Below are 22,466 nucleotides of genomic sequence, written 5' to 3' on the forward strand. Positions count from 1 at the left end.
CCATGGTAGAATGGGAGAGGGTGTGGCTTTATGCTCATATCAAAAGCTAGAAATGGTATCACAATGTTAATGGTAACGTACATGGTTAGGACAGTGGCGTTAAGGTTAAACTGTAACAACGGACAAACGTTAGACATTGAACAACATGGTTATCAAGCATTATAGACTACTAGACATTAAGCCCGTTAAATTAACGGGCGCTAGAGGTCCATGGGGCACATGCGCAATAGCGCAATCCCACGGACACAGGGACTGGACGCAGAGACACTTCAACTTTATTATATAGGATATATAAGTAAGTGTGAACTTGCATTAAAACACCAAACTCAAAAGGAGTGAAGCCTTTAATGTAATGGTTCTTAAATCACTGAAGACTGGAGATTGTCTACCAGTGAGGGTCATGACATGTGTGGTTACAGAGAAAGGAATTGTACCTTTTAAAGCACAGTGTTTTGGGGTTACAAACTTGATACACTTATTCTGAGCAATAAAAAATGTCTTTGAGCATTAGGGTAAGGACACACAGGCAGAATCAGGGAGATTAGAGCACTTTGCTCAATGAGCCCTATGGTTAGAATAATAAATTATGTGAAATGAATATTCAATGCAGCAATATAATTTCTGGTTTTGCAGCAGCGTATGCCAATCATGTGCATTGTGTCAACATTATCGTGAATACCAATTACAAGACTATTAAAGACGTATAACCTTGGCTAGTCTCACCAAAATTTTCATAAATGCCTGAGGCATAGTTCTGATATGATATTTTGTATTAACTAAACATCATTATATTTTCATTAGGAGCACAATGTACCAAAATATTTATGCCAAAAATATGTTGCATAATTTTGCCAGTGTGTTGTATTAAATACTCATTGAGTGCAATTGCGATCTCTGCATTAGTGGAGCCGATTTTCCAGGTTAAATGCCGAGGACCAAAACATAGCATGAGAAGCTTGTGTCACACAGACACGCCCAGACTTGCGGCAAGGCCACAAAGGTCCAGGCCTAGGGCTGCAGAAATTAAAGGGTGGCATGCTGCCCAGCTGCACAGGACTTGCTCAATTCTGGAGCACTTAGTGCTAGGCTCTTAGTGCTCTTGTAAAGATGGCCATACAGGGGCCAATAAAAACCGCTGACAGACCGCAGCTTATTGGCCCGTGCGTGGGGCCCTCCGTCGGGCTTCCCCGATCGATATCTGGCCGAAAGTCGGGCAGATGTCAATCGGGCAGGGTTAAAAATCCCTTCAGATCACGGCTGCCCATATTGGCTGCATTATGATCTGATGGCCCACAATAGGATCAGCGGGTTGCCACCTGGCCGGTAAAGATGATGCTTGGTGCCAATGTTATTAATAGGAAAAACCATCAAGAATATAGGAAGGCTGGAAGCAACCCAGTCCGATATCGCCCACCTCAAAGTGGGCACATCAGGGAGAGATCTCTACGTGCATGGCCACCTTTAGAGGAGATGTTAGGGTTGCCATGTGACAATCCTGTGGGAGGGAGGGGGGCTACCAGAGCCCTGCACAGAGCCTGTCATAAAATGCTGGGGGGCTCTCACTGTGGCTGTCGTGGAATAAGGTGCCACCTTGTGTCACCACTTAGGGCCACAATATGTCATCAAATAGTGAGGGTCACGATGTCTGTGTCTATGATTATCAAGAGTTGGCAGGTATGGCTGCAGGCTCAGCTGGCGTGTGTGGCTAGGAAAAAATCTAAACATTGACTGGCTGGGAACGTTTTAGCAGTAAGGATATTTGGCTATGTTTAATATGCACGTTGTTTTGCAGTTTGTAAATGCAGTTAAGGGGAGCTGAAAACTTCATTCATTAATTTAAGCGTCCCGCTTGCGTGAATAATTTCCTACTTCCTCGCCTGAGGAATTAACTCCGCCCTTTTGTGACCCAGTACCCTAGCCGAACACCTTCCCCTTGCCTGAGACACGTGATCCTGACGTCACAACAGTCCCTTCACGCTCCCAGCGCTGAAATATGGTTAAGAGCGGTGCGTCCCCGCCGCCCCGAGTATGTGGGCGCGCATGGGAGCGCGCACGCAAGGTACGGATCATGGGAAACCTTCCTTCATGTAGCACCGGACGTTGGTTCCATTGCTCAATCTTGGTAAATAATCCAAATGTCTCAGCGTCTTCCTGAGCTTTGCTCGCGGCGAGTGGGGTGGGCAGAACCCGCACGGGTGGGGAAGGCTGAATGGTTTTCTCGTCCGGGGTTAAAAATAGAGAAGGGGGCGCGATGATAAAGCAGGCCGGTCCGCAGAGACATACAAGATCATCGCCTACTTTTTCCTGTGTGTCCTGTGTTATAAATCCGCTAAACTAACATCCCACTTACACGTCGCGCCTATTGCCATTCACTTCATGTCCTTATTGTGATTATTAACAAGGTTCTCCTTTGCTCCTGTCAGTTGCGAGGCGCTCCTCTATCCTACCCTTTGTTTATATACAGCCTGTCTCCATCGTTCCTTTCCCTAGATCTCCTTATTGTCTCCTCAGTTGTGTATGTACATAGTGCATCAGGATAGCATATCATGGTTACACTATGTGCATGCTGTACTCTCTGCTTTCCTTAGCTGCATGGAGATGACTATTCTGGACACCCCTGATACAATAGCTCATTACTTGCTCCACTGGCAGATTCCTTATGCCTCAGGGCAAGATGGAGCTATTCTGTCTGCTGCTCATGGGCCATAAACTAATTACTATGATGCCCCAAATGAAGGTGAAACTGGGAAGATGTGCTTTTGTTAGATGCTAGAGGGATGTAAGTCCCTCGGAAGCTATCAGGAAGAGATATTTAAATCTATTTGGAAAGGTTTTGCATGTGTCTGACTGTGTGTTGATATAGGTGTTGCAGGGAGAGCTGTCATTAAACTTGAAAAGGCATGATCCCGTTATATTTGTTTTTTGCCGTGCCGGACTACAGGTTGGTCATCTGGAGCCCCGAGAACCTGAGCAGACTATTTAAAATGCATGCTAATGGTGCTTAAGAGTAGACTATTGTAAAATAGGCCTTTATCATTACATAATTAATTTGGGATGTAAATATATTTATATATATATATATATATATATAGATATAGATATATATAGATATATATAGATATATATATATATAGATATATATATATATAGATATATATATATATATATATATAGATATATATAGATATATATACATACATACACATATATTTACACACACACAAGGACCCCCTCTCTGTGTTAACTGAATGTTAAAACTTTTATGTTCATAAACTTGTATGCAGAATTGTACACATTTATGAACATTATACACATATGAGCATTAAAGTATTATGATTCGTTCAATGTGGAGTGTGACTCCTTCTGAACTGGTGTATACTCACTATTGCCCCAACATAATTGAATACTGAGTGCAGACGCTTCATAGCACATATACTTATACAGACCTATCTATATACTCACATGTTACATATATATATATATATATATATATATATATATATATATATATATATACACTAACTGCAGATACTAAGATCACAATAACCCTGTATATTAAGCTTGTTCAAGAAATCATCCAAAGGCATTAATAGAATCTGCCATCACAAAATCACGCCACAAAAAAAGGCAAGTTAACCTCTTTGAGACTAGGACCATGCTAACAGAGTACATCGTTCCAGAAATGCTGTGATGTATAGCAAGATTAAAATGCAAAATTGCTATTGTGTACCTTGTCAATAAATGAGGCCCATTGTGTTTAAGCTTAAAGAAGTATTTATTAGATGGGACAGGTGTTCACATGCTCTTGGCTCAGCTATATCTATACACTTGTAATCTATTTTTTTTTTTAAATTAATTTAACTTTTTAAACTGTGGAATCCAAAATAATAATAAATGGTGATAATTTTGATAACCGTAATTTTATATTTTATTTCTATGCAAGCAGGATGACATTCTTATTTTAGACCTCTATTTTTTTTTTTCAGCAAATATTCACAGCTGTTCCTGGTGTCCAAGGGGAATAATTCTGAAACGATTGCTGGATCATGCTTCCCCAAGTCCAAGTGCTTAAGCCTTTCTTCAGACCCTTTTTCTGAATAAGCCATTTCACTACCGTACCAAAAACATCTTTTCAAAATGGCAAGTGGCGGAGGTGGTGGTAATTGTAAGCCAAATCCAAACTGGAGCAAACCTCAAGAAAAACTCCCAGTGCACGTAAGTATAGAAAGAATGTGTTTCTATTGATCACATGTGTATATGTTACTTTATCAATATTTTAAGACATGCTATTGAGTTAACAGCAGTATTCGGATTTGACCGAATCCAGGTGCCTGGCTGAAGCTAATCCGAACCCTTAAAAACAAACTACTTTTATATGAAATACCTATTTCTAGAGGCATTATTGGTTTGTGTATATTACACAGTTGAATGACTGAAAATACCCTCTCTCAATGATGAGAGTGTCAGTCACTTGATGGCAATACTACTTAATTATGTGGTACATGTCACAGGAGATGTGATTTCCACTATATATCAGCGCTCCTCCCTGAGTGCCAGTCTTTTTTTAAACTTGACAAAATTTGAGGTTTGCCCTTCTTTAGATAACTGACCGTGTGACAATGTGTTACTACGTAACACAGTGATTTCTGGGTTATGTATTATTTATGTCAATCGTTAAAGGGGTTGTTGACCGTCCAAACACTTTTTTTCACTTGAGTTGTTTTTAGATTGTTCACCAACAACAGACTTTTTATAACTGCTTTCCATCTTTTATTTTTTACCGTTTTCCGAAAACTGAAGTTCAAAGTTTAATGTTTGTGTCTCTAGTGTTTCAGTCTGGAAGCTCTGTGATCCAAGAGCATCTGAACGGTTTACAATTTGCTACATTTAGTTGATACAATTAGTTGATACATTTCTCAGCAGCATCTGTGGAATATTAGCAGCTAATTCACACAGCTGCCATTAATGAAACTCAGGGGTTCTGCTCAGCAGGGACGAAGATAACAAATGTATCAAATAAATGTAACAATTTAAAATGGTTAAAGAGTCGGCGACCCCCCTCTCAGAGCTGCTTTAGTAGGTGAGAAATGAAACTTTACACTTCAATATTAGAAAAACGGCCACAAATAGAAAATAGAAAGCAATTGGAAAAACTCTTTATTTCTTATGAACAATCTGAAACCAACAGAACTGAAAAAAGTGTTTGAAGGTAAACAACCCCTTTAAGCTTGTAGGGCCTTCTGTTCCTATCTATACTTTGTAACCCTTGCTTTTTAAATTATTGTAAGACCCCTGTTTATTAAAAATGAATGTAAAGTGCTGACTAACTTGCTGGCAGTATATAAATAGTTGATGATGTGGGCAATATAATGTTTGTGCATATTTTTAAAGTTATAGATAAAGTGACTAATTTGCTGAACAGGAGTAATCAAGAGGGTATGAATGCATGTGGCAGGTATATATTCCTTGTTGTCATATAACTGAACTAGCATAAAAAAATAGTACAAATAGAATTCCTATAATTGCACTTATTTTCTTATAATAAAATTACCCTTAGGTTTTATTAACTGTTCCTTTTTAATAATCCAACCCGTGTCCCTACATCTTTCTATCCTGTGCTCTCCATTAAGTTCACACTTGCAGTAGGGTGGGTTGCCTCTACTGGCAGGCAGATAATCAATAAAAAAAAAGTGATTTATTGGTGTTAGAGTTGTGAACCTAAAAATAACCTTTGGCCTAATAACAGAAAATTAAATTTTTATGAACTTTCCAGTATATATTTATCAAAATTCTTCAGTTGTTGCAAAAGTGTTTTGTACGTTTATTTTGTCCCCTGCTTTTCCTACTCTTCTAACTATTGAAACAAAGTAGCAGAAGCCAGTTGAATTACAGACCTGTGAAGAAGCATGCAAGGCATTGTGAGACATTTGAGTTTTGGCTTGTGAAGAGCTGGCTTCTGTTGCGTTGTTTATCAGTGACAAACAGGATAGACATATACCATTTTGAATTTGCAATTACATCTACAAATTAATTTAAACATTGTTGAAAATCTTTTTGTATAGGGAACAGATTTTCTTTCTATTTGTAAACAATAGAATCAATTATGTTGTATCACCTTCCAGATAATAGACTTACCACTTGTAAACATAGCATGCGTCTTAGTTTAAACAATTTAAAAGCAGCACAGTTATGAGTATTCCAGAATGCTTGGAAAATGAAATTTTTAAAAATTAATTAGCATTATTTACTTAAAATGGGCTTTATACCAGATTACCTTACCATAATTCTAAGATTTACTTATAGCTGTTTTGCAGATAAGGGATCCCCATACAAAGACAAGACTAAGGCTTATTTTATTTTTTTACCGTAAAATTAGCAGCAGAGTTTTAGAAGTCACACTCGGGTGCAGAAGTGTTTTTGTATGTGAGTGGTAACTGTTTATTACATTGTTTATTGCAACAGTCAAAATTGTAACCATTTGTTGCCATCACTGGAAAGTGCTGTTGAGCCGCTTCACTGTGATACCACAGATACAAGGAGAAGGTAATTCTTTCCCTTTACAAAGCACTGGTAAGGCCCCATCTGGGATGTGCAGTGCAGGTTTGGTCTCCAGTGCTAACTGAATTAGAGCGGGGCCAATTAAGTCAGCTAAGGATATGGAAAGTCTCAGTTGTAAAGAAAATTTGGCCAAATTGGGGATGTTTACACTGGAGTAGAGGTGCTTAAGAGGAGATATAACCATGTATGCATAACAAATCCGTAATCCTTCATCCAGTATAACTTGTGTATGAAATGCTTACCTTCTTATAAAATAGGTGGAAGATGCGCTTTCTTATTTGGACCAAGTAAAAATCCGTTTTGGAAGTGATCCAGCTACTTATAGTGGATTCTTGGAGATTATGAAAGAGTTCAAATCTCAGAGGTATGTTTTTTGGCAAACCAGGAGAGATTTTTTTTTATGCTTTTCTAGAGAACACCCCTCTATTCCCTTTCTCTCTTTTGCAGCATTGACACTCCTGGAGTTATCCGCAGGGTCTCTCAGCTGTTCCATGAGCATCCAGACCTGATGCTTGGATTTAATGCCTTTCTACCACTTGGCTACAAAATAGAACTTCCAAAAAATGGAAAAGTGGTTGTTCAGACAACCCTGTCTAGCCCCGTAAGTGACACAAAGTTCAAAACATTGATGTTGGGTAGGCAACATATGGTATGCTTGGAACAGATTAGAAAAAATAGAATATGTGGAACTCTGTGTGGTTTTGATCTTTTGTAGGTGTCAACAGATGCAACCACTAGCTCTTTGTCTAGCAGTCGTGTAATTGTGCCCCCTGTTCCTGAAAATGTACTCAGTGAGGTGCCTCAGGAGTCTCGGCAGCAGGAAAAGGAGAAGCCTCAGCCCCCTCCAGAATCTGACTCACTGGAGTTCCACAATGCTATTAGCTATGTGAATAAAATCAAAACTCGGTTTTTAGACCGGCCTGAAATCTACAGGTCTTTCCTAGAAATCCTCCACACATACCAGGTGGGTATATAATGGATTTCATATATTCTTAGCCAGTGCTAACCAAATTGTAAGCAGCCACTATATCACCTATTTTCTGCATCCCAAGATGATACATTTATGTCATACAAAGAAATTTGTAGATTTCATGATTAGTCTGGGGTACATACTGTACATTTGGATGCCCTGGCCTAACTGAACAAGCAAGTAAAACTGCTATGGTCAAGTGTCAAAATATACCACTAAAAGTATTTTCTGTGCCAAAACTGAGTGAGGCTCCACTTCAAGGACTCACCAGTATTCTTGCTAGTGCAGAGTGAGTCTGTGCCCTCATTATTAAATCATATGAATTTACAGGTTCCCATTTATTTATGCTTGTTTTGTAGCTATTTCTAGAAAGCTTAACATATGTATTTATTCATTCTGAAGTACACATCTGTCATCACTGAGCACCACTGCTTTAAATGGAAAATATTATGAGACGTGTTTGTTCAAATAAGATTTGTCAATGAGGGCTGGCAGTGTTCCCACACCGAGCATTGTTTATCTTGGTATTGTGATTAGAATACGTATTTTACTTTACCATTAGAAGCAATTATTCATGATGACAGCAGTTTGTTTCCTGAATGTTTTTGTTAATGTATGATGACTTACCTTCTTGTATGATTATACATAAAGGACTCTTAAGGGCTGTAAGTTTCCACCTTAATATTGGTACTGATGTCTAAAAAACACTTTCCATTTCTGTTAGAAGGATCAGCTGAATCCCAAAGGTCGCCCTTTCCGAGGTATGTCAGAAGAGGAGGTATTTACAGAGGTTGCAAGTCTATTTCATGGACAGGAAGATCTGTTGTCTGAATTTGGTCAGTTCCTTCCAGAGGCAAAGAGATCCTTGGTATGAGAGGGGTTAATATATATATGTATATGTGTATTGCTTATCTGGCTGTTAATGTTTAAACGGTAGAGGAATTGCCATTATGTATCCTGAGAAAAAAAAACTTTCCAAAGAAGTAAAATGAGCTCAAGTTCAGAGAAATGGTATTCCTATCTCTCACAGTTCACAGGAAATGGAGCTTGTGATCTTAGTGCCAGGAAACTTGAGTACCAGCGGAACCTAGAACAAAGTCGTAAGAGGTCTAGACCTCTTCTTTTGCGGTCCATGCCTTCTTCCAAGGTAATGAGTTTTTTAGTATTTCAACTCTTCAAATTAGAAATTTGAAAGTGCTATACTAATTTCACTTTAATGTTTAGAAGAAGATGAAGATGCGAAAGTCCAAGGACCCGTCAATGGCTAGTGTAGGAAAGTATGGCACTCTGCAGGAGTTCTCATTCTTCAATAAGGTTGGTTCTTGTATTGTATTTCCAGTAACTTAAATAAAATGAACTGTCGTGTTCTTTAAAATTGTCCCTTTACCTTAAAATGACTACTTTTTGCATTAGCTAAGTGTCCATCACTCACCTCCTCACGAATAAATTGCCAAGTGTTCCACAGTTATGGTTTTTAACTATATGCTGTGATCTAAATGCATAAGGTCTGTTATGAAAAATATCAGTATGGTAACTTTGTTTGCAAATGGTTTCCTTTTAAATTTTACTAAATATTTATATTATATTAAATGAACTACATCCCATGTAGAGCCCTTACAGTTCTAGCTGGTACTGGGATACTGGAGGGTTGCATGTACTGTCCGAATTCTGTGAGTTACATTTCTATTGATGCTAATGAAGGTTCTGTATTTTGTTATAAGGTCCGCCGTGTTCTTAAGAGCCAGGAAGTCTATGAAAATTTTCTCCGTTGTATCGCACTTTTCAACCAGGAACTGGTTTCTGGTTCTGAGCTACTGCAGCTGGTCACACCATTTCTAGGGTATGCAAAAATGCACTTTATCATTTTTATTTTTTTTATTTTAGGTGTACGACCTAGAATAGCCGTTTGTATTCTGATTAAAGGAACAGTTCAGTGTACAAATAAAAACTGGGTAAATAGGCTCTGCAAAATGTTTCTAATATAGGTAGTTAGCCAAAAATGTAATTTAGAAAGGCTGGAGTGAGCGAATAGCATAATCAGGAAAACCATAATTGCAACTGATCACATCCCATATAGTGTTCTTCAACAATGTAATTACATTTGAAAGCAATTTACAAACAATTGCTGCAAGAGCTCAACCTCATCCATAATCACCGAAGTGCCCTCAATGTTATCACCACTTCTATTAATGTTAAAGCGGAGCGTTCAGTTATTAAAGATTAAAACGGTGTTTGGACAAAGAGTTACAAAGTGAACCCAGCCAGGTTAGAGATCCAGACACACAAGCCTGAAAATGCTGGTTTTTAAATTCTCACACAATAGCCATGTTGGTCACAGTGAGATTGAAATGGTCTGGAGTGGATAGCCAGGACCCACCACTTAAACTGAATGCCGTTCGTTCCCTGTGTAGATGAAAATATTACAAAGGAGTGGAATTCACTTTGCTTTGTTCATTGTTTGGGTGCCACTGCCCAAACCCAACAATTATGGGCAGATTTATCAAAAGTCGAATTTGGAATTTGTGAATTTTTTTTTACTCTAATAAATTCAAATATACTCACAACTCAAATGGGAGGTTATTTAAGAAAAAATGAATGTCTAATATGGGAGACTTAAATGGAAGGTTAAGAAAAATAATGTCTTAATAATTAATGTCTAATATTGGATTGAATAGTCCTGACCCGAGAATTTGAATCAAATTCAAATTGAGTTTCCCTCTGAAAGAAACTCAAATGTCAGGAAGGCAATTAACATATTTAAATGGTTCAACAGACCTGTCATTGACTTGTAAATGAACTTGGCAGGTTTTAGTTGACGAATATTTGAATGGCCGAGGTGTGCTAAATCTCACGTTTGAACATTCAAATTGTGAGATTAAGGTTTGAATGTGTGAATTTTTACACTAAAAAAACAACCTGAATTGAAATTTAGTATTCAACACTTCATTAGTATTCAACCCTTAAAAAAAAAAAAAAAAGGCCATGTGTTATTTATTCCCTTTTAGTTCCTATTGTAAGCCGTTTTCATTTACAGTGTAAAGATAATTGGATTCGTCCTCTAGGTGATTCCCTACCACGTATTTTGAATAAGGAAGAAATGAGGTAATAACAGTTGAGTCTTTAAAATAAACCCACTCATTCTAAAATAACCTTTTTTTTTTCCATGTAGAATAAATAATTTACTTATTTTTCTGTTTCTGTGTCCTTTTCAGAAAGTTTCCTGAACTCTTTGCACAGTTCAAGTCTTTCTTAGGTGTTAGAGAGCTTTCGTTTGCTTCACCAGTAACAAATGATCGCTCCAATGAGGGCATTGGGCGGGAGATCGATTATGCATCTTGCAAGCGCATTGGCTCCAGTTACCGTGCTCTTCCCAAATCTTTTCCACACCCAAAATGCAGTGGGAGGACTGCACTTTGCAAGGAGGTAATTTTGTCAGTAGAACCATACCTGTGTTAAAAATCATAGTATCTCCTTAACCTTCAAAATTCAGATATCCTTTTAGAGTTTTTAAAAGCCTAAAACAAAAAAAAAAACACAGCCATGTCCACCCTCTTCTGCAGGTATTAAATGACACTTGGGTGTCCTTCCCCTCATGGTCTGAAGATTCTACTTTTGTTAGTTCCAAAAAGACTCCATATGAGGAGCAGCTTCACCGCTGTGAAGATGAGAGGTTTGAGGTAAGTCCCAAACCCCAATTTGTGGTTACAATATACAGTAAAGTGGACTGGTCCAGCTTACACTGTCTCTTCAAAGTCTTTCCAATTCCTACATTACCCACTCTGCTTTCTCTTTTTTTTTACTCCCACTGCCTCTTTTTGCTTTTGTGGTGCATGTATTCCATATATGAGCCGACGTGTTCAACATTTCCTGTAATTCGAAGCACTTTTTAAATGTTACCAGCCTTTTAGATGCTGAAAATCAATTTAACAAATTGTCTTTTAAATTTTGTACATTTGTGAAAATGGGATATGGTCTCCATTTGGTGGAGATGTTCAATTTTCCCATTCATGGTGCTTAACAGAACTTATAGTACCCCCACATGAGATGTATTTGCCAAGATGTTTGCTTAAAGGACTAGTAACATCAAAAAATGATATTGTTGTAAAGTATTAAAAATATAATGCAGTGTTGTCCGGCACTAGTAAAACTGCTGTGTTTGCTTCAGAAACACTACTATTGTTTATATAAATAAGCTGCTGTGTAGTAATGGGGCAGCCATTCAAAGGAGAAAAAGCTCAAGTTACACAGCAGGTAGCAGACAAGCTCTGTAGAACATAATGTTATCCATTATTTAACCTGTGCCATGTAGCATTTTTTTTCAATTTCTGCCATTGCTCCACAGCAGCTTGTTTATATGAACTATAGTAGTGTTTCTGAAACAAACACATCACTTTTACCAGTGCAGGGCAACACTACATGATATTTTCATTACTTTAAAACACTTTGTCAGTTCTGTGTGCAACCCATTTTTTTGTAAAATCAACCTATTTAAAGATTGTTGCTAGGAAAGCTTTGTTTTTTCATTGACTTCTTTCTTTCTCATTAATAGTTGGATGTTGTTTTGGAAACCAATTTGGCTACCATTCGTGTGCTTGAAAGTGTCCAAAAGAAACTCTCCCGCATGTCTCCTGAAGACCAGGAAAAGTTCAGGCTAGATGACCGCTTGGGAGGCACTTCAGAGGTTATACAACGCAGGGCAATCTACAGAATATATGGGGACAAAGCTCCAGATATTGTTGAAAGTCTAAAGAAAAATCCAGTCACTGCTGTACCTGTGGTATTAAAGAGGTGAGAAATTTGGCTCTATTATATAAGGTAATGCAAAGACCATTTTAGGGTCAATCTTCTTTTAGCTGTGGCTTTATTGAACTTTATTGTATGAGTTTCACAGATTAAGGAATATTAACTTTGCAAAATCTCATGCACGCCTTTTTAAATCTTGCCTGTTCTGCAGACTGAAAGCAAAAGAGGAAGAGTGGAGGGAAGCACAGCGTGGCTTCAACAAAATATGGCGAGAGCAGTATGAGCGGGCATACTTGAAGTCTTTAGACCACCAGGCTGTCAATTTTAAGCAAAATGACACCAAAGCCCTTCGCTCCAAAAGCTTGCTTAACGAGATAGAAAGTGTCTATGATGAGGTGAGTCATACAATACAAATATAATAATGAGCAGATGCATTTTTATAATTACTATGATTTGAATCGACATCCTATAGAGCAAGAAAAAGCCTTAACTATATGGGCAGTATGAAAAGGTTTGGCTGGTCCCAGCATCCTAATTTATCATCATCCACTTGCTTTCCAGGACAGTGCATGTTCTGTAAAACGGTTATAGTTAGGTCAAAGTTGGCACTTGTAGTATTGATCCAGAGGCTGATATAGTTGGGGTTTTTAAAGTTCAGAAGGAAATTTTCCCTTCATGAGGCAAACTGGGAAGAGCTTTGGATGTGTTTCCATCTTCTGGATCAGCAAGATACTAGTTAGGAATTAAGGAGTCAAACTTGATGGACATGTATCTTTGGTTTTTCTTTTTAAAAATGATGACATACTACTCTACTTTTAATCTTTAGCACATTGCCAAACACTCTCTACTTCCTCAAACCTGTTCATCAGTTCACAGAATTATTTTGTGACAATAATGTAGTAGGTTCATCCACCCGAATAGTGGTCTGAGTGTTTAGATCTTTAACTTGGGCATATTTATAACCTCTCTAAACATACTAAAAAAGAAAAAAAAATCTTTACACTCAAAATTCTTGTTACAATCGTGTACCTATCTGCTTGCTTTCTTTATCCACTTTTCTGGCTCCGTTATGCTGTATATCCCTGTTGGTTCACCCAGGCCAAAGTTAATATATTTTCTCTTTTAAAATCTAAGACCGGACCAAGGATTTTACTATTGCAGTAGTTATTGACTCATGGTTTAATGGGCCTGTCTACATTCATATCCATGTTTAAAGGACAAGGAAAGTTAAACTAAAGAAGGAGGCTAGAAATGTTGTACATTATATTTTACTATATGGCAGCACAGAAACCAGTGCAATTAGCATCAGAATTTAATAATCAGTCCTGTAGCATCAGCTTATATTACAGGCCAACCTCATTTTCTGCTGGATAATTTGTGACAACCCTTAAGCTTAGCTACTCAGAGCCCACTGAGCATGTGAGTGTAACAGACAATTTCCAAGATGGTGTCCCCCTGTGACAATTTGAAGTCCTGGATCGTTGCTGCTAACAAGCTGATACTTTAGGCTGGTACAATAAGTTCACTATTTAAAATATGGCATCCATTTTTAGGGTTTAGTTCTTCTTTAGTAGTAACTTTGTTTGAAAAAGCCACACATCCATTGAGTTCATGCCTTTTATTTCTATATATAACCTGCCTAACTGCTATTTGACCCAGTCCTAGAGGAAGGGGAAAAAAACCCTCAGAGGGCTAAAAAGTCCTTCCTGTTTTCAAGATGGCAATAGAACCAGTCCCTGGAACAACTTTATACTAAGAGCTATTTTCAATAACTGTATTTTCTAATAACTTGCTAAAAAGCCATCCAACCCCTTTTTTTTCTGATGTTGCTGCCAGTGCAAACAGAACAGCTAGCTTTTTCTTAGTAATATTATTGCTTATGCATGTAGTTTCCTGTATAATATAATATTAATTCCCCTGGAGCAGTACTAATGGTAGGCCCATTGCCTTTGATTGCCTACCTATATCTTTTTACTTGCATACAATTGTACCCCTTAAATAGTTTCTTGATGTTGACCTCTGTTTCTTCTTCAGCGGCAGGAACAGCAACCAGATGGCAGGACGACAACATCTAGCGGACCCCATTTAATCTACACTTATGAGGATTGGCAAATTCTGGAAGATGCTGCAGCGCTAATAACATTCTATGTGAGTCGGCAACCAACTATCCAAAAGGAAGACAAGGACACTATTTGGCAGGTTCTGCACCAGTTCCTTCCTGAGCTGTTTTTCTCATCATCATCATCATCTCCTTCCTGCCAATCTTTATTTGCTGCTTCTGCCGATGAGACTCCTGTTGAGACTATCCCAGAGTCTTCAGTTACTGAACTGCCAGAACGCAGAAGGAAAGCTGTGACCCCAGAAGTAGTCCCAGAGCCCCCACCCCCTGTGGAGATACCCCATGAACCTCCTCCAAAGACCATAGATGAAGTTTACAGTTTGTTCTACACCAACAACAACTGGTATTTTTTTCTGCGGCTACACCAAACTCTGTGCTCTCGGCTTCTGAAGGTATATCGACAGGCACAGCACCAGCTGATTGAGTACCGGACTGAGAAAGAAAAGGAAAAACGATTATTTGATGGCAGGAGAGACAGGTCAAATGGACCAGCCATGGAGCTCCGGCTGAAGCAGCCTAGTAAGAGTCTTACAGTTATTTGATGTGTGAAAATTAACATGACATAATTTGCCCCTAAGTATTTTTATCAGTAGTGGAATTTATAACTTAAGCTCATGAAGATATGAGTGTTTAGATAATTTGTTTTTATTTTAACTTCCTAATTATCTGCTTTGCTGCCTGTTTATGGGCTATATTTAAGCAGCAGTTTGGCCACTGATCTTCTTTTGGGAGAGCAATTGTTTGTGAGCTATATCTGACTCTTCCCCAGGCCTAATCTAGGTCAGGATTTCTAAATGGTTTCCATTGCAGGTAAATTTGTTGTACCATGTTTACCAGTAAAAATGTTACCGGACAACCCTTTTGAAATAAAAAATAAAGTGGTATAAAGGTGATACCTTTATTGGCTAACTAATATAATCATAACAAGCTTTCAGAACATTTTGAATATAAATTAGGGCTGAATTATTGGAGTGTGGAATAAAAGGAATTCCATATGATCTTAGTCCAGATCCACACATGTTCATATTTCTGACCTGGTGCAGGCCCTTTCTTAGTCCACATAATTAGCCATAAATCCAAGGCCCAGGTTTAGTCCCTTCTCCAAAGAAGTGAAAGTTTCCATTAGTTTGTACTCCCACACTTTTCTTTCATTAACTGTTTTAAAATTGCCCTTGAGAACCAAAAGTCTTAAATCCTTTATGGAGTGATGAGGGCCATTGAAATGATTTCCTATTGGTGAGTCCAGTTTTTTATTGGTTACAGTGAATCAGTGGTGTGTATTTCTCTTTCTCAGTCTCTGCCCAGTCTCTCCTATATACAGTCTAGATTAGATCAATACATTCATGCAGCCACCAGTCAACTTCTATAGTATAAATAAAAGCCTGAAATAAATCATATTCAATCCACAACTAAGGCTCCTCAGATAAATAGCCAGAGATCTACATGGCACACTTCCTAAGAAAGAGAGTGGAATATGTTGGTGCTGTATAAATAAGTAGTAATAATAATAGTATGGCACTTAGTTTTGCAGAAATTGCTATATTATCAGGGCACGGGCAGTTTTAAAATATAGCCCAACTCTTTACTGAACACCAGAAATCATATAGAGGATAATGAATCCAGTCCTAAGGATGTTCAAAAATGAATTCATTACAAAAGCCATAATTTGATTTCCATTATGATGAAAAGTATTGTATTTCATCAGCTAAATTTTGCTCTTCCATTACCCAGTAAATTTATTTTCAAAAAAAAATATTTGCTTGCTGTACATTGTTGGTTATTATTCCGAATGTCAAAAACTCGAAAAATTCGATTTTTTATTTTTTCTATTTATTTTTTTATTTTACTATAAAATCCGAACTTTTAGTAAAAAAAAAAAAATGGAATTATTCATGATTTATTATACCCCTAGGATGGAAAAAGTCAGAATCTGAAAATATATACAACCTGCTTAGGAGAAGTCAATAGGAGAAGCCCCGGTGATATCCCGATCTGCGATGGGTTTCGGGCAAAAAAAAAAAAATTCTTATGATTCGAGTTTTCATATAATTTACACTATTTTTTCGAGTTGTTTCCCCGCACTGGAATTTTTCAGGAAAATATATTGATAAATAAGGGGAAATAACCAGTTGCGGATTTGGTCGGAGTATATTTCTGAAATGAGATAAATTTGGATTTTGATAAATAACCCCCTTAAGAGATAACATAACGTTTGTGGCATGTCGTGTCCTCAGGCTGTTTTAAATGTGCTAAATTCCTGTAAAATCTGTTATCAGTTACCCACTGTATGATATAATGCTCTCTTCCTCAAAAAAACACTGGTTACCCCAGAAGACTTTTCAAGGCGCAAAGGCGGTTTTAGGTGGCTACATTAGGAATAAATGTTATCACTTTGCAATGTAATATTGTTCATTTGGCAATTATTGCCTTGCCACTGTAATAGGGTTTTTTTTAAACCTGTTTTAGGATAAAGGCACACAGGCAGAGTTTGGTAAACAGATAATTTTAAAGATGTTAACTCTACCAGGCAGTGAGAGTGGGAGGTCCTGTCCGTTATCTAGTTTTGCATTATAGGATCTTACTGTAGGATCTAGATAGGATAGTATATTGCTGCAGATCCCTATGTATCTCAGTCCCAAGGTACTTAAAGGTATCTACCACTTGCAGGTTTCCCTCTCTCCTGGGGCAATTCTCTGGGAATCATTTGATATGATTTCATAAGTGCAATGTAGGTTCCCCTTATAGGTCTTGGCTGCATCCCAGACCACAAAGTCTGACACTGTGCCCCCATTGGCCTCCCAGTACTGTTGTATCCATTTTGGGGATAGCCGCCACTGTGTACCGTATTGATTGGGCTTGTTTCCGACACGTAGGCTCATTGGGGTCGTGATCAGAACATATTCTGGGTAGTATCAGTACTTCCTCAAGGACCTGTAGTATCTCAGTAGTGACTAGATATAAGTCTATGCGGGAGAGAGCAGCCGTAGCTGCTGAATAACATGTAAATTGGCTGGATTGTGGGGTTTTCCAGTACCATGCATCTGTTAGTCCTATTGCTGCGGCCCAATGGACAAAAGAAAGAGAGTCATGGGGGCTGGGTTTAAGCTTTTCTGTGGCAGGGTTAAGGACCATATTAAAATCGCCTGCCCATATTGTAGGCAGTTGGCCGTATGCTGCAACCTTAAATACAATCTCGTTTAACAATTGTTAAGGGATTTCCTGATGAGGATGGCTGCTCCCCTAGAATAACTAGAGATTTTCATTGGCAATCCCTTTCTCAGTGGAGATTACAGTATAAGGTTAAAGCTTTAGCTTAGGTTTTTAAAAATAAATGAAAAAGCTAGTATTTATTATAGCACTTTTCTGAACGCAAAAAAGTTTTTGTAATAGCTCACAAAATCAAACCTCTAGTGGCCTTTTATAGAAATCGCCTTAGAGTTCGCCTAGCGCCAAAAATCACTTGTCATAAACATGGTAATAGCCCTTTCTGCCATCTCCCTATTGTAAGCTCCGTATTGATGTGTTCCCGATAGGTGAGGTGGAGTTAGAAGAATATTATCCTGCTTTCCTGGACATGGTGAGGAATCTTATTATTGGAAATCTGGATCCTACACATTATGAAGACACTTTGCGTGAAATGTTCACCATTCATGCTTACATTGCTTTCACCATTGACAAGCTGATTCAGAACATCACACGGCAGGTACAACATTCTAATAGCATTGTTTAGTATTTATATAGCTCCGAGACTTAATACATTGCTGGTCACTTGTGACGTTATGGGATCTGGATTTAAAGAGGCTTACTCCGTGTTCTTTTGTTTAAAGGGGAACTCCAGCTTTCAAACCAAAATTTGATAGAGGTCCACATAACAAAAAAACCCCTAATATACCCATCACAGTCACCTGTTTCTTCAAAAAAGTATGAATAAATGCCATTTTCTATGCTGAAATCCAGCTAACAGTTCTTCTCTTTCTGCATCATTTGAAATCCTGGCAGTGAAAGAGGGACTAAACACTGAACTTACAAATGGGAACAACAACTCCACAGCTTACAGACAGCATGCAGGAACTACAAAACATTGCACTGTGATGTTACATTCCTTAATGAAATCACGTGTGCAGGGAATTGTGGGGTTTGGAGGATGCAGGCTGATGACAACTGGCTGCTGATACAAAGTATAGTAGTCAGCCAGCTCAGCAAAGTAGTCAGACAGATCAGCAGGAGAGCAGTGGTCTAGGCTTTGGGAACCGTTAAAAATCATGAAAAGTCTGCATATTTTTCAATTGATGTATATTGCAAAATTTCTTGAAATTATGTTTACTTTTCAAAAAGCCTAAGTTATGTTTGTGTGGAGTTCCCCCTTTAAATATTTTAATAGGAAGCCTTAAGTAAATATCCAGAGTATGCTGCCATCTGGTACAATTCAAATACTTGGGTGTAATGTTTTGTCATTGTGTTAACTATTTTGTTCATTTTTGTGCCTTCAGCTCCATCATCTAGTAAGTGATGAGATTTGCCTTAAAGTGGTAGAGTTGTACTTAAGTGAAAAGAAGCGAGGAGCTGCTGGGGGTAATCTTGCATCTCAATGTGTCAGAGCTGCCAAGGAAGCCAGTTACCAGTGGAAGGCTGAACACTGTATGACAGATGAGAATTGCTTTAAGGTATGCTATTTCTTTCTTTAACTCATGAACTACACTAGTAGCAGGATAGCAAAGATGCAGTGACCATTTTTTATAGACTGTATTAGGATGTGCATGACCACAGTTTAGCTTAGTTTACCTAATCTGCCAGTTAAATAAAGTCCCTTAAGAAGGAGGCAATATGGACGCTGGATAATGTCTTTGTTCAGTAACAGACAGACTGTGGCTTAAAGGTAAACTATACCCCTCAAACAATGTAGGTCTTTATAAAAAGATATTGCATAAAACAGCTCCTATGTAAAACCCTGCTTCATGTAAATAAACCATTTTCATAATAATATACTTTTTTAGTAGTATGTGCCATTGGGTAATCATAAATAGAAAATTGCCATTTAAAAAAAAAAAAAAAAAAGAGAAGATAGCCCCCTGGGGTCGTATAATTAACGGTGCATACAAATATCCCAAACAAACTATACATATTAGGTCACATGAGCCAATCAACGGGCAGTTCTGAGTTCTGTCTGCTTCCTCACTTCTTCCTGTTACAGTTACAGTTGTATTTCTGGTCAGGTGATCTCTGAGGCAGCACACAGACCCTCACGAAATAGTGGCTCAAGGCAAGAGATGTAAAAGGGCAAGATTTACTTAAATATATATTCCAGTTTGGTAAGATTCTTAAATATGCCGCTTAATTTTATATAAATTATATGTTGCTCAAGTATTCATTTTGGGGGTATAGTTTTCCTTTAAAACACCATTGGCGAAATGTAGTTTGAAAAAGCTTCTGTAATTATGCAAGAGAATAACCACTCCATGGTATCTTGTTATGCAGGTAGAATAAGAGTCTTCATCTTGATTGTCTGACACTTAATGGCAATTTGATATAATTGATTCAATGTCTATAATGGCAAAATCCCTTGATTTTATTTTGAAATGGGTTTTTAGCTTTGTTCGTTTAATTTCACTAAAATGTGCAACGAATACATTTCAAGACACAATATGTGGTTTTGTAACAAACTGCATAGAACGCGTGCTGTATAGTATTTCTGCCATAGTACAGACGCCTAGCTCCAATTCTGGAGAAACAGAAAGAAATGCCTTTACTTTGCTCTAATTTTCCATCTTTTCCAGCTCACCACTTCTCCTAGTTTGCTTGCCTCTAATTATATGTAAACAATTACTAGCTGTTTTAGAATGGCATACATCATATTCATCTCTACATCCTTAGTCAGGGTCTAGATCTGTTGGCAAAAAGGAACATAATATAAACTCATTTTTCCTAAGACATTGTGGGAGGTTAACTAAAAGATGCTTTGAATGAGTAATTGTTTGGGTATGTGGGTGTTGTAATCTGTATAAACTATGAAGGCATGGGGACCATGTAAACCTTCGAAAGCAGTCCTCCAAGGAGGGCCATGAAAACAGATTTTGTATCCAAGACGGCAGTGATTACTGTAAACTGAGAAGCCAAAGGTCACCGAATTGCCTCACATTTGGTTCTAGCTGCATCACTGCAAAGAAGCATATATTTATCCATAATCCCTCGGTTATTAATTATTATAACCTTAGGGATAAAAAATACTCTGGGAAAGTAGGTTTGGCCCTGCTCATCTAAAGAGTTTATGAAGATAGGTTAATGTAAGAGTATGAAAGCATTTCATCTAGTCTATTTCAATTCTAAAAGCACCTTTATTGGCAGAAGGTTGTGGTGCCAGCATGGATTGATGAACTACCCCCCCAAAACAGCTCTCAAGTCTCAATTATAATGTCTGTGTCTTGCTTTATCATTGTCTTCAGAGAGACTCCTCAAGAATCAAATCACTGGCCTGCCCCCAACAGCCAAATACTATACTTCCTCTAGTTCTGACAGATCCTCAAATAAACGCTAGGAAGGACATGTCCTATAGAGTCGATGTTAAGCAAATCTAGTTTTTAAAAAATTATTTAATGGTATCTAACCTGCATCCATATTGGTGGTAAAAAGATCTATGGGTTATGTACTCTGTGTTTGTAGCAGACTTATGTTTACAGAAAAAAATTGTCATCCAGAAAGCCCCACATCCCAGCATTTCGAATAATAGGTCCCTCATCTGTATCGTAAGCACAAATGATCTGTTATGGAAGTTCACTTCCATTATTACACTGAGAAGTAGAGGGATGTATTTTTTTTCAGGTGGGCAAAGCATTTGTTGTCATTTTGAGGTTCCCTGCATAGCTCCCCAAATGCACAACCAGAAACTTAAATAGCCCTGCACCCCCTTTCCTGTCTTCAAAAGGTAGAGCTACTCAGTGGCATTGGTAGCCACCATGTCTGGCCACTTCACTTCCAAGCCCTGGTTCCTAGATGCTGATTTAGGTGATTATTTACAGCTTTTTGTCACGTAGGTTACATTGCAGTAACTCTATATATTGTAAGTGACAGGGAACATATGCATGCAGATATTGAGTATATCAAAGCAATATTCAGGTATAGTCTGATCTTGAAACATGGAATTTTTGTCAAACTGAGTCATATAAACACTATCACTAACAAGGTACATGTTTCCACTTCTGGCCACACAGGCAGATTCGGGGAGATTAGTAGTCAGGCGACAAATCTCCTCTTCTTCGCGGTGACTAATGTCCCCAATCTGCCTTCCGCCGGCTAAAATGTAAACCACCTGGGTGGCAGGCACACAGAGCGCTTCGTTTTCCGAAGTCGCCCGAAGTTTCCTCGTGAGACAACCTTGGAAAACGAAGCGTTCCATGTGCCTGCCCCCAGCCAATTTACATTTTAGCTGGCGGAAGGCAGATCGGGGGGGGGGGGGGATTAGTCGCCATGAATTTGTCACCTGTGGACTAATCTCCCCGAATCTGCCTGTGTGGCCAGAACCTAATGCTGAAGCTGAATGTTACGCAGAAAGTGAATTATTATTGCCCGTGTGGCCAGACGCTTAAAGGAGAAGGAAACCCCCTGGGCGCAAAAACTCTCCCCTGTGTTGCTTCCACTCCCTCCACCCCCCTGGCCTACCTGTCCCGCTGGGCAAATGCCCCTAACTTGTTACTTACTCCTCTGCGCAGGTCCAGTCCACCGAGTTCACAGACGCCATCTTCTTCCCCGCGATCTTCTTCCTGCTTTGACCGGCGCATGCCCAGTAGGAGCATTTCACCGGTACGGATCTACTGCGCATGCGCCAAAAGTCACAAAGTGAAATCGGAAACTTTGTGACTTTTGGCGCATGCGCAGTAGATCTGTACCGGCGAAATGCTCCTACTGCGCATGTGCAAAAAACGCCGGTCAAAGCAGGAAGAAGATCGTGTGGAAGAAGATGGCGTCTGTGAACCCCGTGGACTGGACCTGCGCAGAGGGGTAAGTAACAAGTTAGGGGCATTTGCCCAGCGGGACAGGTAGGCCAGGGGGGAGCAACACAGGGGAGGGGGGAGGGTTTTTGCG

General features: G+C 38.7%; 1 protein-coding gene across 3 annotated transcripts in view; it reads left to right on the forward strand.

The window, feature by feature from the left end:
* The first annotated feature begins 1,970 nt into the window (after nucleotides 1-1,970).
* sin3b.L (SIN3 transcription regulator family member B L homeolog) overlaps nucleotides 1,971-22,466 on the forward strand; it is a 28,322-nt gene continuing 7,826 nt past the window's right edge. Inside the window, exons 1-16 of one of the 3 annotated variants that reach the window (XM_018256758.2) lie at nucleotides 1,971-2,122; nucleotides 3,987-4,215; nucleotides 6,816-6,922; nucleotides 7,006-7,159; nucleotides 7,274-7,522; nucleotides 8,253-8,396; nucleotides 8,559-8,675; nucleotides 8,753-8,842; nucleotides 9,250-9,368; nucleotides 10,741-10,951; nucleotides 11,089-11,205; nucleotides 12,078-12,316; nucleotides 12,483-12,666; nucleotides 14,306-14,909; nucleotides 17,924-18,093; nucleotides 18,881-19,054. In XM_018256758.2, coding sequence (XP_018112247.1) covers nucleotides 4,138-4,215; nucleotides 6,816-6,922; nucleotides 7,006-7,159; nucleotides 7,274-7,522; nucleotides 8,253-8,396; nucleotides 8,559-8,675; nucleotides 8,753-8,842; nucleotides 9,250-9,368; nucleotides 10,741-10,951; nucleotides 11,089-11,205; nucleotides 12,078-12,316; nucleotides 12,483-12,666; nucleotides 14,306-14,909; nucleotides 17,924-18,093; nucleotides 18,881-19,054 — 2,757 coding nt within the window. In that variant the 5' untranslated portion in view covers nucleotides 1,971-2,122; nucleotides 3,987-4,137. The remainder of the gene's footprint in view (nucleotides 2,123-3,986; nucleotides 4,216-6,815; nucleotides 6,923-7,005; nucleotides 7,160-7,273; nucleotides 7,523-8,252; nucleotides 8,397-8,558; nucleotides 8,676-8,752; nucleotides 8,843-9,249; nucleotides 9,369-10,740; nucleotides 10,952-11,088; nucleotides 11,206-12,077; nucleotides 12,317-12,482; nucleotides 12,667-14,305; nucleotides 14,910-17,923; nucleotides 18,094-18,880; nucleotides 19,055-22,466) is intronic. The other 2 variants (XM_018256764.2, XM_041562984.1) reach the window with 2 other exon arrangements.

This window comes from Xenopus laevis, chromosome 1L, assembly GCF_017654675.1.
Source record: "Xenopus laevis strain J_2021 chromosome 1L, Xenopus_laevis_v10.1, whole genome shotgun sequence".
Classification (NCBI taxonomy): domain Eukaryota; kingdom Metazoa; phylum Chordata; class Amphibia; order Anura; family Pipidae; genus Xenopus; species Xenopus laevis.